The 20,167-nt window shown below is 41.0% G+C and overlaps 2 protein-coding genes across 2 annotated transcripts; one reads left to right on the forward strand and one right to left on the reverse strand.

Annotated features, from left to right (window-relative positions):
• The first annotated feature begins 5,134 nt into the window (after nucleotides 1-5,134).
• Nucleotides 5,135-5,767, forward strand: LOC121764312 (dirigent protein 22-like). The gene is made up of 2 exons (XM_042160353.1): nucleotides 5,135-5,201; nucleotides 5,292-5,767. The coding sequence occupies exons 1-2, from the start codon at nucleotides 5,135-5,137 to the stop codon at nucleotides 5,765-5,767; spliced, it is 543 nt and encodes a 180-aa protein (XP_042016287.1).
• Nucleotides 5,768-11,956: 6,189 nt separating this feature from the next.
• On the reverse strand, nucleotides 11,957-12,439 carry LOC121764313. The gene has a single exon (XM_042160355.1). The coding sequence runs from the start codon at nucleotides 12,437-12,439 to the stop codon at nucleotides 11,957-11,959; it is 483 nt and encodes a 160-aa protein (XP_042016289.1).
• Nucleotides 12,440-20,167: the final 7,728 nt, after the last annotated feature.

Below are 20,167 nucleotides of genomic sequence, written 5' to 3' on the forward strand. Positions count from 1 at the left end.
TTCAGTTTATTTTCGTTTAATTTCTCCATTCTGCATTGGGTTGTATTACGCCCGATTAGTGTATATTTGTATCACAGTCAATCTAAAACCAACAATCGCAAGACGAGATATACTTGTCGTTGAAGAAGGAGTTTGGACTTTAAACTGAATCTAAAACTTTCAAACTAATGCCTTAGCATGAAGATGGATCCCGTCGCTGAGTTCCCTGTCGTCGCTTTCCCCGACTCCAACACCGACGTGCCCATTGTTCCCCGTCGGGTCCCCGCCATGACCACGACTCCCATCGAGTCCATGTCATTACCCTTGATTATCCAAGCGCCATGGGCGCTTACTAACCTGTTTGGGTCGCTGGTGCATCCACCTTGGGTAGCACCGATGGTTCCACATTAAGTGGTTCCATGAGATCCTTAAAAGGATCGTGTGTTGGATCCTTCGGGGTCAACACGGTGTTGGGGCCCACGGGGCCAACACGCAAAATGACGGTTCCACTGTTAGTGGTTCCGCGAGATCTTTCAATGGATCGTGTGTTGAGTCCATAAGGATCAACACGGGTGTTGAGACCTCCGGGGCCAACACACTAAATGACAGTTCCACTGTTAGTGGTTCCGTGAGATCCTCCAATGGATCAAGTGTTGAGGCCTTCGGGATCAACACGTGTGTTGGGGCCTTAGGGGCCAACACGAGAACTAGTGGTTCCACGTTTAGTGGCTCCATAGAATCCTCTAATGGGTTGAGTATTGGGACCGTCGGGTCCAACACGAGAGTTGATGCCTTTGTGATCAACACGACTGACTCCAATGTAGGGGAGAGACCTCGTGAATGGTCAATGATTGGGAAGTCTTATAGGACATTTCCCGTTGTCCCCATGGATATGGTCGTTGGGCGTGTCCCATTTGTCTCAAGGGATGTCTCCCGTTCGTCGGGAGACATGTGAGACATTTTGCTCCAGTCCGTGCCATAGAAAATGTTGGAAGACATTTGACACACGTTGGTCCCAAGGGACGTCTCCCGTTCGTCGGGAGACATGACGGACATTTGACTCCCGTCCGTGGTATGGGAAATGTCGGGAGACATTTCTCACCCGTCCGTGTTTTCAAAACGTCGGGAGACATTTCACTCCTGTTAGTACCTTAGAATATGTCGGGAGACATTTGGCAAACGCCAGTCCCTAAGGAAATGTCGGGAGCATGTGGAATGTCGGGAGCAATTTTTGCACCCGTCGGTTTCCCTTTCGTCGGGAGATATGGCTCCCATCCGTGCCTTAGGAAATGTCAGTAGACGTTTTACACCCTCACATCCCATGTGAGATGTCGGGAGAAATTTTGCACCCGTCCGTCTCTTAGGAGATGTCGGGAGCAAATTTTGCACCCGTCGGTCTCCCGTTCGTCGGGAGACATGGGGAGACATTTGGCTTCCGTTCGTACCTTAGCAAATGTCGAGAGACATTTGGAACACGTCGGTCCCTTAGAAAATATCGGGAGACGTTTGACACCCGCCCGTGTCTTGAAACACCCGCCCATGTCAGCAGATATTTGGCACCCGCCCATTCCCTGGGAGATGTCGAGAGACATTTGGCACCCGTCCAGATGTCGGGAGAAAGATGAAGCCACCAACCAAGAAGCTTGGTGGACCCAACTTTATCAAACATGGAAAAGGCAACATAGCCGCCGTGGTAACTGAAGAAGTCAACCACGTCGAGAACAAATGTGGTTGGTATATCGACACGGGCGTCATTGTCCACGTGTGTGCTGATAGAAATAAGTTCTAAACTTACAAGACTGTTGAGGGAAGAAAGCTCAACATGGGGAACCAAGCCTCGTCCAAATGTGTCGACTTTGGAGATGTGGTCCTCAAGATGACGTCCGACGTGACAATCACTCTAAGAAAGTGCTACATGTCCCGGACATACGCAAGAACATAATTTCTGGATCAATACTTGTAAATATGGGTTTAAACTTGTATTTGAGTCCGATAAGTTCTTTGTGTATAAGTTTGGAAACCCATCGGAAAGTGTTATGTAACCGAGAGTTCTCTTTAAACTGAGTGTATTCGCCGCGTTGAAAAACCATTGGCTAATAATGGAAATGCTACTACTTTATCCTATTTGACTGAGTGTTCAAATTGGTGGCTTTATAGATTAGGACATGTAAATCCTAATGCTATAAAACGTTTAGTTAACTTGGATTTACTAAAGAAAAAGAAGTCAATACCCAAAACATATGTGAGATTTGTCTTGATGCGAAAATGACTAGATTATTGTTTCATTCTATTGAACGAAACATGAAACCCCACCCCTTGAAAATTCACATTGTTATATGTGATTTAAAATTCGTGCAAACTAGAAGTGATGTAAAGTACTTTATCACGTTCATAGATGATTGCACAAGATGTTGCTATCTTTATCTTTTAAGAAGTAAAGATGCAGCAATTGAAGTGTTAAAAAATTATAAGAACGAAGTCGAGAATCAACTTGGATTGTAAATCAAAATGATTCGAAGTGATAGAGGAGGCGAATACGTAGCCTTGTTTGACGAATTATGCAACGCATGTGGTATAACTCATCAAGCGACTGCTCCATATTCACCACAATCTAATTGTGTTGTATAACGCAAGAATCAAAATCTTAAATAGATGACGAATGCGTTACTGATAAGTTCAGGGATGCCCAGAACATGTGGGGAAGCTGTTTTGACAGCCAACTACATCCTAAACAAAATCTCACTCAAAAGTAAGGATGTCACTCCTTATGAGTTGTGGAAGGGAAGGAAGTCATCCTACAAATACCTCAAAGTGTGGGGGTGTTTGACAAGGTGATGGTTCCTCCACTGAAAGAAGTTACAATCAGTTCTAAAACGATTGATTGTATCTTTATTGTGTATGTACTTAATAATAGTGAATATCAATTTGTTGTCTAAAAGTCTGAAATACCGACTGTGACCGTAGGAACAACAATCGAGTCAAGAAATGTCATATTTTTTAAAAATACATTTCCTCACAAAGAGAGGGAAAATGTTGCATCCAATTCTGAGACGAGAATTGAGGATGAAACCACTAGTTCTAAATCAGCGGATGAAGCGCCAGAATCGCACAAGCGAACAAGTCCTGATCCAACGATACAGTAGTAAGACGTGGTAGTATGGTCAGAGGACCAAAGACCTTTGGTCCTGACTACATTGCTTTTATGTTGGATGAAAAACCAACATCAATAAAAGTAGCCTTTGATGGCCATGATGGGTTGCATTGGAGAAAATCTGTTCAAAGCGAAATTGATTCGATTTTGCTAAACCATACTTGGGTGTTGGTTGATCTACCTAATGGTGCTAAACCTTTAGGATACAAATGGATCCTTAAAAGGAAGTTTAAGGAAGATTGAACAGTTGATAAGTATAGAGTCTGACTGGTAGTCAAAGACTTTAAAGAAAAGGAAGGGTATGATTTTTTCGATATCTATTCACCAGTAACGAGGATTACATCAATTCGAGTGCTTCTCGTGATTGGTTATGTGAACAATCTTGAGATTTATCAAATGGATGTTAAAACTGCGTTTCTAAATAGTGACCTTTAAGATGAAATCTATATGGAACAACTTGAATGTTTTGTAGTACCTAGACAAGAGAGAAAGGTATGCAAACTGGTTAAGTCCCTCTATGGATTGAAACAAGCGTTATTGCAATAACACTTGAAATTTGTTAATGTGATGCTATTAAATAGATTTAAAATCAATGAATGTGACAAATGTGTCTACATTAAGAACACTGATAATGGATACGTTATAGTGTGCCTCTACGTTAATGATATGTTAATCATGGGTAGTAACACCCAAGTGATTAACGATACGAAAACCATGTTCAAGAGAAACTTTGACATGAAGGACATGGGTCTAGCCGATGTGATTTTTGGAATGAAAATTCTAAGAAAATTCGAAGGAATCATCTTGACACAATCTCATTATGTTGAGAAAGTACTAAAGAGATTCAACGCCTATAATGGCATGTTGGCTAAGACGCCTATAGAGCTCAATGTTCACTTGAGCAAGAACAAGGGCGAGTCCGTGGCACAAGAAGATTATGCACGGGTCATTGGGTGCATTGTGAATTTGACTAATTGCTAATTGCACTAGACTTGACATTGCTTGCGTTGTGAACAAGTTGAGTCGTTACACGAGCAATCCAAGCAAGGAGCATTGGAAAGCTCTTGTAAGAGTTTTGAGGTACTTGATATATACTTAAAATCATGGGCTACAATTCTCGAGATACCCCCGGTACTTGAAGGGTACTGTGATGCGAATTGGATATCCGATAACAAAGACTAACTTTGAACAAGTGGATATGTCTTTACTATTGGGGGGCACACAAAACAGACATACATAGCCCGATCAACCATGGAATCGGAATTCATAGCTTTAAATAAAGCTAGTGAGGATATTCAATGGTGGTCTAAGCCAATACCTTCAGTGTTGATTCACTGTGATAGCTAAGCTGCTATAGGAAGGGCAAATAATGGCTTTTACAATGGTAAGTCTCGACATATTCGTCGACAACATAATACCATGAGACATTTGATCACATCATAGATGATTACATTTGACTATGTGAAGTAATTGGCTAATCTAGTGGATCCGCTAGCCATATGGTTAAATCGTGATCAAAATGAATAAATTGCTAGAGGGAATGTGTTTAAAATCCACAAACTAAAGAATTGTCATAGTGGTACCCCAACCATGATGACTGGAGATCCCAAGAACTTGGTTCAATGGGAAAACTAAGCTATGAGAGTTCGTGTGAAACACTCATCTATATCTATTTCCCAGAGAGCAATAGAGTGTTGAAAAACTTGCCTAGTGGTGATGTTAAGTCTATAAATTTTAATGATTTCTAAAGAATCTCGAGGAGATTGAATTCTTAAAGGAGACCGAGTATGGCAAGAAACTCGACGAGGAATCACCTATGTAAGTGTGAAGTGGGGCCACTTCAATTAATACACTTATGAATCCAAAGTGGTATCCAAGGCCGCAATGGACACAAAACGTGAGAACGGGTGATGTTGAGGTGTTTAAGTGTTAACATCATTGTCTCGGTGCACGCCGTGGAGGAATAGTTCAAAGCATCGCGCTACTAGTCCGCCTGTGTATCCGATGGTGTTGACAATAGATGTTTCAAAGCAAAAAACTACCTATTCTTATGCTTACATACCTTTTGAAGGTTGAGCTTGTGTCTGCATACATATGCATTTGGCAATTTTCACTCATGTGGGGGATCACATCATTGATGGACGCACCGACATCAATCTAGTCGAGCTCGAGCTCGAGCTCGACCAGATTGCTCTGAAGCAGAAGCTAAGTCGCTTCCGCGTCTATTGGCACGACATCCCGAGCTGGAACCCCCCTTCATCAATACCCATCGTGAAGCCCGTTACTAAATCGGGCTTCGGGCAAGTCAACATGATCGAAAACCCGCTAACCCTAGGGCCCGAACTGAGCTCAAAGGCAGTCGGAAAAGCCCAAGGGTTCTACGGGATGGCTTCACAAGAGGAGCTCGGGCTATTGATGGCTATGAACTTCTTCTTCACAACCGGGAAATATAACGGAAGCTCAATTACTATTTTGGGAAGGAATGCTGTATTTGATCACGTGAGAGAAATGCCCGTCATTGGCGGTTCTGGGCTTTTTCGATGGGCACGTGGCTATGTTCAGGGCCGAACCCATGTTTTTGATCCCAAGAGTGGGGCTGCCACGGTTGAGTACACTATATATGTGATGAACTATTGATTAATGTGTTTTAAAATAAATTTATTTTCATCGTAGGGTGGTGTGTTATGATTGAATTATGTGGAATTTGAATTTTTAGTATGTTGAGAATTTGTTTTATATTGTTAGGGGTTGTGATATGGCTGTGGGTAAATGCTTAATGGGTTATTTTGGCCCGTTAAGCATTAATGAGAGTTTATTGGAATTTTGTGTTGTTTTTTAGTTAATTGATCTTTTTCTACATAAATTTTCTCAGCATAAATAGAAAATTATATGTGATTTACTTTTACTATCCCTAAGTATTCAATTTAAAATTGAAAATGGAAGATAGAAAAAATAAGGAATTTAACAATATTTTCGTTATGGAATTTTTATACTATAAGATAGTACAATTTATTTGTGGATAAACCACGGTTAGAGGTTAGAGTTTTGTATACTTTAAAGCATATTTAAGTGCTAGTATATTATAAAAAGTCTTTGTTTATTTTCCAATAAATGGAACAGAGTATTTTGCACAATGTGTCTGGTTTTCACATTTATAATATGTTTTGCAATATTTGAATGTATAAGAAATAAATAAGTCGAAATCTTTTGCTTAGTAGATTGTTTGTGAGTGTCATTCACAGTAAAGTAACACGGTCGGTTCTTTGCAAAAGAGAAATAAAATTTCACAATCCATATAGGCCTTGACTACATATCATGAAAGGTTGCAATGTCAGTCTGTATATTTCATAACCCTAAGAAAAAAAACGTAGATGTAGTATAGCACTGAACGAATATAACAATAATACAAGGTTTTATTGCTATTTATTAAAATTGGAGGTCCCAATGATTATTATTTCTTAATCAATACTATATTTAACTTTAAGCACAAGATATTGATTGTGCACTACTTTTGATTTGTTAGGTGCAGATTTTTCTTAATCTAAGAATCTTGATATCTTGGGCAGTGGTTATCAGTGTCTAGCGGTACTAGGATTGTTATTACACTGAATCGCGGCCTCCACGAGTCTGTCTTGGTAATATCCTAAGAGGTATTTGGAATTGATTATTATTATCCAGAAACTGAACAGTTGTAATTTATTCCATGAATAATAAATGAGACTTTTGAACAAGACCACTTTCAGAAATAGATGTTAAGTAATCAAGTCACTAGTAGACTTTATTTAACTAATGGACATTTATTATTAAATGAGGAAAATAATCAAATTAAATATGAAGCCCGTAATACACCTAATATCATATTTGGATGGACAATCAACATTATTTTACTGTAGTGCCATGATAATAATATTATGTTCGGGCTTGAATAAAATTGGAGCACAATTTAATCATTAAAAGCTAAATAGGTGTGGTTAGGATACAGACCTTCATAAAACCCTAATAAGATCCAATATAAATTTATAAATACTCTCTCAGTGTGCTATTTATAGTCTTGTTTTGACTCGGCACATGGTTTAAGAAATTGTTTGATTTTGTGAAGAAAAATGAGAAAATGAGTTAGTGGAAAGTGGACGTTGCTTTTATGTATTGGTTTTATAATAGAATATTAGTGTAATGAGTTAAGTGAATGGTGGGTCCACTTACCTAAAATGGAAAAAAGCAAATGGGACTTTAAATCACGAACATCCCAAAATAGCAAAATGGAACATTATTTCATAGACGGTGGAGTAGATGCGTAGATGAGAGACGCAGACATAAGTCTATTTGACATCAAATTTCCCTATCTCCCTCCCTTCTTCTGGCGTGGATAAAAAATTTCATTCCTATTTAAAGTAGGAACTCTGTCGCTTCTCTAGTTAAGACCAATTTATTTTGATAAGCTTTACACACTCTAAGATTAAAATGAAAGTTTGGGAAACAGTCAGAAGATCTTTGGTCGAATTCTAAAGACCATCACGTGGAAAAGTAACAAACCACTTTAATTCTATGAAAAATCATCAAAGTATCGATTTCTCTCCATAGAATTCATGTTTTAGGGTTTTATATGCCTATCACATGATTTAGTTCAAGTGCTTTAAATGTAACATTTGATATTGTACAGATAGATTTTGTCCAAATAATCACCTAAATGGATGTGTCACAAGTAACCCATGGTTGAATTTAATTATCTTTGATTTTCTTCCTTTCTATAAATTAAAATTTCCTAAAGTTCGTACATTGTTTTGATATTTATATGTTTTCCTAGTTAATTAGAAGTAGATGGAAAGTTATTGACCAATATTAACTGGTTTTGATATTCTTTCCTTCTATTATTTATAGTTTCGTTGTAGTTCATTTCCTTTCTAGTTTAATTTTCCTTTAAAAATAATTTTTCCTTATGTTTTGAATTTTCTTTGTCTATATAAAAGCTTTATTGTTGGACTACAAAGATACACTTTTGAAGATTAATACTTCCTCCGTCCCAAACTGTTTGTCACACTTCTTTTTTGCACTCGTTTTGCAAAAATAATAAATAGTTAAAGTGGAGAGAGAGTATAAAGTAAGAGAGAGAATAACGTAATTAGATTATTCTCTACATTATTCTGTCTCTTACTTTATTCTCTCCCCACTTTAACTATTTATTATTATTTTTGCAAAATGGGTGCAAAAACGAAGTGTGACAAACCTTCTGGAACGAAGGGAGTATTATGATGAGTTTTATCTCTATTGAGTTCACTCTTGAATTTTCTATTCAGTGAAGGACCAACAAAGAATCTACAAGAACATGCCGGAATACCAATTTGAAAGGCAAGGATTTGCGTGGAGTCGATCAAATAATATAAAAATATAACAACTTGATCAAGGCGCCCCTCTCTCTTTCAAAACTATTTATAACTCCCTAATATACAACCTACTTAAAACAGTAAGCGGCAAGTACAAGATCGATCCCACAGAGAAGCTGGTGCGTTGAGTGTGTGTTTAGTGAACATGGTTTTGGCTGCGGCCACGCTTTAAGTTTAGTGTTTTTTTTTCCTTTAAACCACTGGATTAAGCTAGACAGAATGTAAACTATCTACTTGATCAAATGACATATCATGCTGGAAACAGTGGACTGATCAGGTAAGCGACAAACTGAAATAAATGACTTAACTACTTAAGCATGCTACGAATCTATGAATTAGTTTGCCATTCAACATCATGCAAGTTCAAACATTGGATCTGGGAATTTAAAACTGAAACTGAGCTAGATCAGTCGACGAGATTTCCGAAAACAAATAACTTTGATTCTAAACAGTATTCAGAACAGAACTTGGAAAGTGCAGAATACAAAACAAGAACGAATTTTCAACTACGTAACAAACACAAAATTTAACTAAGTGACTAAATCTGAAATGTAAGAAAGCGATAAATTCAAAAGGTCCTCGGCCGGAAACTGAAACTGCGCCGAACAGAACTGGGTTTCTCTATCGCGCTCCCTTCTGTCGCACTCCTTCTTACTCTCTAGCTAACCATTCCTAACTCTCTAAACGAAATTGGAACGTAACTCCTAAAATGTAAAGGAAAGAAAACTAAAAAATGGAACTAAAAAGAAGATAAAAGGAACGAAGATTTTCTTCTATGGCGATGCGTCCTCTATTTATAGACTATTCATAACAACTTCCAGCTGTGATAACAATTTTGGCAGAGAATCTTAGTCCTTGCTGGAATTGCGGGTCTTATCCGTCGAGTCAGCTTATACGTGTCCCCTTTCTGTTTCGCAGTGGTCCTTGATAACCGATTGAGGATCGCTTTCCAGCGCATCGGCTATACGTGTCCTCTTCTGCAATGTAGTGGTCCCCGGCTAACTGCTTGCACATCACCTTGATCAACGCACACTGTTTTGGGCCTTTTTCGCCTTCTGCGCCAACATGATCAGTTTGGCCTTGCTGTCCTTGGTCAAGCGGCATTCCTGCACAATTAACACTCGATTTCTGCGTAAAACTGATTAAGTAGCCTACATTTTACCCTCTAAACCGATGCATGAAATAGGCCTTATCAAACTGCTCACACTTAAAACATACTTGTCCTCAAGTATAAAGAAAAAGAAAAGAAAAAGAGAATAAGGCAAATTTCAGGCATGGTTTCTCGTTTCAAGAAAGTAAAAGAAGAATCAAAACACAAGACTCAAAACATAGACACATATTCACATAGATGCATAAAACCGAATAAATTTCAAACAATCATACCCGAGGTTGAGGTCAATTCATTTGCCAACAACATTTGTTTCCACCCTTTCACGTTCACTTGATCAAGGTGTCAGTTCGTCAAGATAGCTCAAATTTAAACCAACTGTTGGATTCACTTAGTCACTCATTTCTCACCAGAGATGTTAGGACTGTTCACTCAGTAATTGCTGCACATTTAATACCTCGAGTCTGACTGCACAAGATAGTTCCTTAAGGTCTTTGTTTTGGTTGTAATGGGGCTTAGGGTAGTAAAGTGTTTAGGTAAGGTCCTAGGGGTTCTAGGTTAAAATTTAAAAATATAAACTGAAAAAAGAAAAATGAAAAGCACATGAGTCAAGCGACCGAGATCTGAACAACTTTACAGGATCAAGCTGGGTTTACTTCTTTGCCACTTGGCAGCTCACTTGGTCAAGCTACGACCTTAGCCTTTAATTTCCTGGCTTATTTCTTAACTATCGACTTACTGGGTCAGGTTACAAACTTCTTTCCTGCCCTTTTTCAACTTTTTTTAACTTGATCAACCTAACTGATTAACTTGATCAACCTGGCTACCCATTTATTTCGTCCCCTCTATCGCTATTCCCTTTCCTTTTGAAATAGTTTATCTCTCGACCCATTTTTCTCATGTGTTTATGAAATGTAAAAATGTGGGTTTTAGGTTTCAAAAGACGGGTAAAAGTATATTCAGGCTCAACTTGGTTTACTAGGGGGTGCCTTGTTTGATGAGGCGGGTTTGAGAAATGAAGAAAAAGTGGCTCAAATGGTTAAGTCCTAATATCTTTAGTCCTTACTACTTGTGCAGTTTTCATCTAAATATCAAAAGGTAGCCTCTCTATTTTAGTAAAAATAGTAGAAAGTGTTCTACTTAGGCTTATAACTAACATTTTAGAGAGGCTTTACAGAAGGATTTAAATTGAGCATTTCCATCATACTTACGTCATCCAAACTGGTCAAGTTGAGAGCAATTAAGTTTTCACATGTAAATATGTTGTATCCTTCTTCTAACTCTTCCCCAGGGATTCATATCTTTCATTTACTCAATCTCACGCATACTGCCCTAATTAATTCTATATGTTTGTTTGGTTTTTAAATCTGACATGTGTGATTTCAATTAGGCTAACCCTCCCCCTTCCCACTGCATTATAGCTCGCCCTCGACCGTCTTGATGAAGTGGAAAAAGGGTTAGGCAACGGCACAAGTATATCAAAAACTAAGTAAGACTTCTCACACTTAGACCAGACACTGAGCTAAGTGGGAGATAGTACCCAAATTAAAATCATGCCGAAAATAAGAAAAAACAAGAGAGAAACAAAAACACTCAGTCAAGAAAAAGAACAAGAAATCCATAAACTTCTCACACTTAGACCAGACACTTTGGCTAAGTGTGAAATGGATAAAAACATGGTAATTACAGACCAAAAAAAACAAAAATAAAAACAGAGATTGTTTTAAAAATTGAAACGAGCTGGGGTAAGATGTTACTTCTACTTCTTCCTTGGTAGCTGGGTAGCTTGAGTAAAGGTGGGCTTGGTTGGAGTAGTGGCAATTTTGGCTAGGGTTCTTGCGATTTGAGAGAGAAAAAATTAGAGTGAAATCTGGGTACGGTTAGCGCGTGAGGGAAAAAGTGAGTGATATTTCAGATGAAATCCCTTTTATTTGAAAGAGCAACGGTTGGCTTCCCCTCGACGCTTCATCAATTAAGCGCGCCTTTTCATCGATCCAGCCTTGAACAAGCCACTGGCATTAGACTACAATATAAACCCAGAATCCAACTGATCAAGTGGATAAGGCAGTCCAGATGAATACTCAAGGAAAAACCACTTGATCAGGTGAACTCGAGATTTCGAATATATATATATATATATATATATATATATTAAATTTTTATACTTTTTAGTTGTTTAACTTTAATAAAGAGAAAAATATATTTACACTAAGTTACCAAAGAGTCGACTGAGTGCCCTTAGGAGGTCACTTGATCTGTTTATCTATTCTGAAATCCACATTTAGCTCGATCAAGCAGACTACCCAAAGGTTCCCAGTTAACTCCTTTTACCGTCGATCAGTGGAAAGATTCAGGTATGAGTAGTGAAATTTCTTCCACCACGCACACCTCATTCCCGTCTCTGTAGGGCTTTACCCGATGACCATTTACCAAGAAGGGAGACGAATCAGGGTCGCTTCCTTGGAGTTCGATTGCTCCATTCGCGCGTATGGCAACTATGGTATAAGGGCATGCCCACTTTGATCTTAGCTTTCCCGGCATTAGTTTGAGTCTGGACTGGAAGAGTAACACTTTCTGCCCCACCTTGAGCTCTTTCCTCCGGGGATTCTTGTCGTGCCACATCTTTGTTCTCTCCTTGTACCACATGGCCGAATCATATGCATCGAGGTGAAGCTCTTCAAGCTCCTGCAGCTGTAATCTCCTCTCTCTAGTGCAAGCCTCGGTGTTCAAGTTCATCTCCTTTATAGCCCAGAAGGCTTGATGCTCAATCCCCACTGGTAGATGGCACATCTTCCCAAACACCAGTCGGTAGGGGGACATTCCAATCAGAGTTTTGAAAGCGGCCCGGTATGCCCAGAGCGCGCCCTCCAGTCGGCGGCTCTAGTCCTTCCTTGTCAGGTTTACTGTCTTCTCTAGGATCGCCTTGATCTCTCAGTTTGACACATCTGCTTGACCATTCACCTGGGGGTGGTAGGGTGTAGACAGTCAGTGGTGGACTCCATATTTTTTCATCAGCGCTTCAATGGTCTGATTGACGAAGTGAGTGCCTTGATCGGAGATGACGGCCCGCGGTACTCCGTACCGGGTAAAGATATTTGACTTCAAGAATTTGGCCACCTCCCTAGACTCACAAGTCCTGGTTGCCTTCGCCTTGATCCATTTGGACACATAGTCCACAGCCACCAAAATATATAAATTTCCCTCAGATGATGGGAATGGTCCCATGAAATCCATCCCCCAGACGTCAAAGATCTCGCAGACTATCACGGGGATCTGCGGCATTTCATCTTTCGCAGAGATTCCTCCAGTCAGTTGGCATCATGGGCATCTCTTGCAGAATTCGTAAGCGTCTTTATGAAGGGAAGACCAATAAAACCACTGTCAAGAACCTTTCTCGCCGTTTCCTTTGGACCGAAATGACCGCCACAAGATAGTGTGTGGCAGTGGACCAGTACGTCCTCTTGTTCCCACTCGGGTTTACAACGGCGGATAACTTGATCAGCTCCCATTTTCCACTAGTATGGATCGTCCCAGAAGAAGTAGTGGGAGTCGCTCTTGATTTTATGCTTCTGTGCTCTTGTGACCTCAGCATTCATGGGCAGTTTGCCCGTTACCAAATAGTTTGCCATATCAGCAAACCATGACTCTCCTTTCTGCTGGATCTCCTTCCCTTGATCAGCTCAGTTTATCCTCTCAGACTGGTTGATCAACTCAAGGCTGGACTTAGAGCTGGACTTGATCAGGTACAGATGTTCTTCAGGGAATGCGTCAGAGATGGCTTCCCCGTTATCCTCTTGCATAATTCAGCTCAGGTGATCAGCCACCTTATTCTCCGTGCCTTTCTTATCTACTGCCTCCCAGTTAAATTCTTGCAGCAGGAGCACCCATCTGATCAAGCGCGGCTTCGACTCTTTCTTGGTTAGGAGGTATTTGATAGCCGCGTGATCTGTGTAAACAATCACCCTTGAACCCAGCAAGTAGGGTCTGAATTTGTCGAAGGCATAGACCACGGATAGCATTTCTTTCTCCGTTGTATCATAGTTTTTCTGCGCTTGGTTGAGAGTCTTCGAAGCGTAGAATATGACGTAGCTTTTCCCATCGATTTTTTGGCCCAGAATCACTCCTACCGCGTAGTCGCTTGCGTCGCACATCACCTCGAAGGGGTGACTCCAGTTGGGGGCGCGAATAATCGGCGCACTAATCAATTTTTCCTTCAAGATCTGAAAGGCGGCCTTGCAGGCATCGGCAAACTCAAACTCCAATTCATTTTGGAGCAGCCTCATCAAGGACTGGGCAATCTTTGCAAAGTCTTTGATGAAGCGTCTGTAAAAGCCCGCATGGCCCAGGAAAGCCCAGATATCTTTCTGATTGGTGGGGTATGGAAGCTTCGCAATAACATCCACCTTGGCTTGATCAACTTCAATCCCCCTGCTTGATACAATATGGCCTAGTACGATGCCCTCAGTCACCATGAAATGACACTTCTCAAAATTCAAGACCAGGTCCTTCTGTTGGCATCTCTCAAGCACTCTGTTCAGGCTATGGAGCCCTTGCTCAAATGTGTCCCCATAGACGGTAAAGTCGTCCATGAAGATCTCGATGCAATCTTCTAACAAATCAGAAGATGCCCATCATGCATCTCTGGAAGTTACCCGGGGCATTGCAGAGTCCGAACGACATTCTTCTATAAGCGTAAGTGCCGAAGGGGCATGTGAATGTGGTCTTCTCTTGATCATCTGGGTTCACAGCAATTTGGAAGTAGCCACTATACCCGTCAAGGAAGCTGAAGTATTGCTTCCCGGCTAATCTCTCGAGCATTTGGTCAATGAACGACAGCGGGAAATGATCCTTCTTAGTGGCAGCATTCAGCTTTTTGTAGTCTATGCACATTCTCCATCCAGTGACGGGCCTCATTGGAATCAGCACGTTTTTCTTGTTTTTTACCACTTGGATTCCACCCTTCTTTCGCGATGGCTTGAGCATCCATCTCGCCAACTCTCATAACCTCGTACCAGTCATCGACTTCTTTCTCAATCTCTTCGTCTGCTATGGAGTCTGTGAATATTCTCTGTAGGAACTCCTCTTCTAGATACTCTTGCACCAGAGGATCGGTTATGTCCACCGAGTGCATGTTCTCACTGTCCCTCGGCCTTTTCATCGCTGCGTCGATGTTGAAAGTGAATTGTTCTCCATTGAAGTCCAGACTGATCGTCCCATTGCGGACGTCGATTATTGTGCTGGCTGTAGACAGGAACGATCTTCCCAATAGGACTCCACTGGACTTCTGCGCTGCTGGCTCTGTCATTTTGATGACGAAGAAGTCGGATGGGTACAGGAAATTGTTCACCTTTACTATCACATCTTCAAGAATTCCCTCGGGGTGAATGCAAGACCTGTCGGCTAGCTATATCATGATGTCGGTGTCGACAAGCTTAGCCTCTCCCAGTTTTTTGTATATAGAATATGGCAGTACATTGATAGAAGCCCCTAGATCGCACATTGCGTGCTCCACTTGAATGTCTCCAATTGAGTTTGGGAGTGTGAACATCCCTGGGTCGGTCTTCTTCGATGGGAGGTCACTCCGCTGGATCACTGCAGAGACATTCTCCTCTATAACCATCCTTCCTTCTTCAGTGACCTTTCCTGGCAGGTAGTCTTTGACAAATTTATTGATATGGGGCATCTTCAACGCCTTCAGTAGTGGTACTTTGACTTCCACGTCCTTGAATAAACTGGCCACATCAATAGTGGCATCTCTCCTCCTTGTAATCATGCCGCGTTGGGGTAGGGCTTGGCCTTCAATCCTTCGCCTTGACCTTCTCCTGAGGTCTCGCGGCATACTTTCGCTTTTCCCTTATCTCTTCCTCCGGCGGCTTGATCAAGGGAAATGGACTCTGCTCCTTCTTCGCGTCTCTGCCCAAATGTAGATACTGGGGAACTTGCAAATGGATGGGGGCTTTGATATACCTTCCTTGATCTCAGGGAGACCTCGCTGATGTTCTCTCGCCCAGTAGGTTGCACCGTAGCAGGGATCTTTCCTTCATTCCCTCTCAGTTCCCCTAGTAACATGGAAACTTGAGAAAGTTGCTTTGTAAGCATGTCTAGAGCTGCCCTCTGTTCCTTCTGTGCCTCCTGGATTTCGCGCATCGCATCATTTGGATGGTGCGGAGCCATAACATCTCCTGGACCTTCATTGGCGTGCCTGTTATATCTCTGATTTGAAGGTCCTCCACCGTGGTTGGGCCGAGGATAGTTCGACTGCCCATAGTGCTCAGATTGATACTGGGGCTGATGGTATGGTTGGTTCCCTTGGTGTTGTTGGTTTCCTCTTTGATGTGGCGGAATATAGCTCACCACCTGGTTGTTTGGTTGTCTCCCGGAGTTGCTTGACTGGGGGCCTTGATGTCTGTATCCCCAGTTCCCTTCTTGTTGTCTCCCCGACCAGTTGGGCTGACTTCCGCTGGACCAGTTACCATGGGGTCCACCTGACCAGTTCCCTTGACCACTCTGTCCTCTGTTTCCTCCAGTGTTCGGTCTTTCTTGAATTCGAACAGGCCAATTGGGCTGCCCTTCGGAGGGTTGTGTCTGCTGTGTAGATGGTGGAGGTGGTTGTCTTGAGTGCTGATCATTCCACTTGAAATTTGAATGATCTCTCCATGGAGCATCCCTCTGTTTCCCTTGGACCCAGTTGCTATCCGGGTTCTAATGGCAGACAACGTTTACTTGATTCGGAGCTTCTGCTTCAGGAGGAAACTCGCAGTAGTAATAATGGTGCTCCTCCGGAGGTGGTGGCACATACGTCTTTTCTTTAGGAGCTGGAGGTGGAGTCACTCTGGTCTTTTCCACTGCTTCTAGCAGCTTCTTCTACATTTGCTCAAATCGAGCCTCCAACTTCTCGTTGCTTCGTGCTTCTGCTGCGTGCACTGCTCCTCTTCTGTACTGGCCTCGAGAGGTCTCATATGATCTCTTTGCTTTGATCAATCTCTCTAGAATGCTCTTTGCTTGGCTGAATGGGGTTTTGGTGAAATCCCCTTGGGCAGCTAGATTGAGATCATTCTTGTTGTCCACCGTCAACCCACCATAAAAGGATGAATAGACCTCCCGCTCTCCCATTTTGTGATTAGGACACGCTTGCAGCAGTCCCTGGAATCTGTCCCAATACTGCCCAAGAGGCTCATCGTACTCCTACCTCGCCTCTGTAATTTCTCTCTTCAGGGCACTTGTCTTTGATGTTGGGAAGAAACGGTCCAGGAAGATCATGCGGAACTTGGCCCAGGTTCTAATCGAGCTTTCTGGCAGCCTTGACAACCTGATTCCTCCATCACCCTTCAAAACGAAGGGTATCGCCTTGAGCCTGCAATCTTCTGACGTGGATCCAGCTGGTACTGGTTGAATGTCACAATATATGCAAAATTCCTCCAAAAAGGCATAAGGGCATTACTTCGAGAGTCCGTAGAAATTTGACAACACCGCGAGCACCCCCAATTTGATTGCGATTGCCCGCATTCCTGAGGTAACTGTGATGGCATGAGTGGGCTTTTTCTCGTCATGGGCGTGTAGGGAGCCAATTCCCCAATCATTGTCTATGACGGCCATTTGTGTTTCTGCTTCCTCGAGTAGTGGTTCGTCCTGTTTAGGTGGCGTGGACAATTCTCCTTCCTCCTCACTGATCAGTTGCTCAGCAGTAGATGATGATGCGGCTACTGCTAACGCGACTCTGTAGCGAGTGGTTACTACACCGGCCTCCTGGACTCTCCACTGAGCGTTTGTATTTCTGTAAATGAGAGGTTGATTCCAGTGTCCTCCGCGGTGGTACCTTCTCATAAAGGGAAAGAAAAACAGATTAAAAAAAGAAATAAAAGTATTTACACCTATGCATTAAACACATCTTTGTAATAACACCATGCATCCCCGGTAACGACGCCATTTGGAAAGGCAGGGATTTTCGTGTAGTCGATCAAGTAATATAAAAATATAACCGATCGGGTGGATCAGTTTGCAATTTTCGTTGCAACTTGATCAAGGCGCCCCTCTCTTTTTCAAAACTATTTATAACCCCCTAACATGCAACCTACTTAAAACAGTAAGCGGCAAGTACGGGGTCGATCCCACCGAGAAGCTGGTGCGTTGAGTGTGTGTTTAGTCAACAGGGTTTTGGCTGCGGCCACGCTTTAAGTTAGGAGTTTTTTTTCCTTTTAAACCACTTGATTAAGCTAGGCAGAATGTAACCTATCTACTTGATCAAGTGACATATCATGCTGGAAACAGTGCACTGATCAGGTAAGCGACAAACTGAAATAAATGACTTAACTATTTAAGCATGCTACGAATCTACGAATTACTTTGTCATTCAACATCATGCAAATTCAAACATTGGATCTGGGAATTTAAAACTGAAACTGAGCTAGATCAGTCGACGAGATTTCCGAAAACAAATAACTTTGATTATAAACAGTATTCAGAACAGAACTTGGAAAGTGCAGAATACAAAACAAGAGCGATTTTTCAACTACGTAACAAACACGGAATTTAACTAAGTGACTAAATCTGAAATGTGAGAAAACGATAAATTCAAAAGGTCCTCGGTCGGAAACTGAAACTGCGCCGAACAAATCTGGGTTTCTCCATCGCGCTCCCTTCTGTCGCACTCCTTCTTACTCTCTAGCTAACCATTGCCAACTCTCTAAACGAAACTGGAACGTAACTCCTAAAATGTAAAGGAAAGAAAAAAAACGGAACTAAAAAGAAGATAAAAGGAACGAAGATTTTCTTCTATGGCGATGCGTCCTCTATTTATAAACTATTCATAACAACTTCCAGCTGTGATAACAACTTTGGTAGAGAATCTTAGTCCTTGCTGGAATTGCGGGTCTTATCCGTCGAGTCAGCTTATACGTGTCCCCTTTCTGTTTCGCAGTGGTCCTTGATAATCGATTGAGAATCGATTTCCAGCTCATCGGCTATACGTGTCCTCTTCTGCAATGTAGTGGTCCCCGGCTAACTGCTTGCACATCACCTTGATCAACTCACACTGTTTTGGGATTTTTTCGCCTTCTGCGCCAACATGATCAATTTGGCCTTGTTGTCCTTGGTCAAGCGGCATTCATGCACAATTAACACTCGATTTCCGCATAAAACTGATCAAGTATCCTACATTTTACCCTCTAAGCTGATGTATGAAATAGGCATTATCACCAATACTTAATACAATGTATGAGTGACGCCACAAACAGGATGGATGGACCATCTGATAAGGTGTGAGATGGAATGAATGATGTCAAACGATTGTGAAAAGTCATTTGATAAGTTGGTAGTCTCAATATATTGAAAATTTAAGAGAGATAAAACTTATCATAATATTAATCTTTAACAATGTATCTTCGCATCCAACAATGAGACATTTATATAGAAAAAGAAAACCCTAAACATAAGTAAAAACAAAACTTAAAGGAAATAAACTAGAAAGGACATAAACTAAAAAAACTCTAATTCATAATTAAAAAGAAAGAATATCAAATCCAATTAATATTAGTCAATAATTTTTCATCTATTTGTTCAGATTAACCAGGAAAGCAAAAAAATATTAAAACCGTTCCAAAACTTAAAAAAATCTAATTTATAAAATGAAAAAAAGTTAAAATTAATTATTTTCAACCATGTATTCATCACAAACCCAGCCCTTACAAGCAACAACCAGATGTAATACAGTACAAAATAAATAAAATAACCTGAAAATGAATATTTGAATTTTAATAGTGCCATTATGAGTTGCTTGTGAAACATTACATGCTTTTAAAAGGAACAAACATGCTTCATGCCATACATATGACTCATTTCGAATTAATCAACTAAAAGAACCAATGATAAGAACATTAGTAAACACAAATGATATTTTACGCATGGGGACAAAAGATATATGTACTCCTTACATAATATTTTCCATTCAGTGTGTAGATGAAGATTGTTCTAACTTTTGGGGAATATTAAGAGAAAGAATTACGTGGAGAAAGAGTCTTCTTTACATTATTTTCTCTCTTACTTTACTCTTTCTCCACCTTAATTATATATACTCCTTCCGCTTCATTACAAATAATGGACTTCCTTTGGACACGGAAATTAAGAAAATGATATGCATTGAGTTAAAGTGGAAAGAGTAAAGTATGAGAGAGGAAAAAGTAAGAGAGATAAAGAAAGAATAAAGTAAGAAAAAAAGAATAACGTGAGAAAGATGGAATAAAGTAAGAGATGGTTGAAGTTTTGTTTTTAGCTAAAAAAGGATATTGATCACTTGTGGTAGCAACGACGGACCCAGGTGCGGTCGGGCGGGGTCGGCCGACCCCACCATCGGTCCGTGAGTACTGCTTGGGAAGCTCTATAATCCGCCCTCTGACCCACGGCAGCTCCGCCTCCCGACCCCACGTACGGCAACTCCGCTTCTAACATTAAAACTAGAGAATAAATGAGAAGAGAGTAGGGAAATATAGAGAAATCATTGTTGTGGATTATAGTAGGAAGGAAATTTAGAGGAGAAGAATGAATTTAAAGATA

This window comes from Salvia splendens, chromosome 14 (genome assembly GCF_004379255.2).
Source record: "Salvia splendens isolate huo1 chromosome 14, SspV2, whole genome shotgun sequence".
NCBI lineage: Eukaryota > Viridiplantae > Streptophyta > Magnoliopsida > Lamiales > Lamiaceae > Salvia > Salvia splendens.

Coding starts and splice junctions, on each gene's coding strand:
- LOC121764313 (XM_042160355.1), bottom strand. CDS start 12,439: ATGTCCCCCTACCGACTGGTGTTTGGGAAGATGTGCCATCTACCAGTG.
- LOC121764312 (XM_042160353.1), top strand. CDS start 5,135: ATGGTGTTGACAATAGATGTTTCAAAGCAAAAAACTACCTATTCTTAT. Junction 5,202..5,291: donor TGCTTACATACCTTTTGAAG/GTTGAGCTTGTG, acceptor ACATCAATCTAG/TCGAGCTCGAGCTCGAGCTC.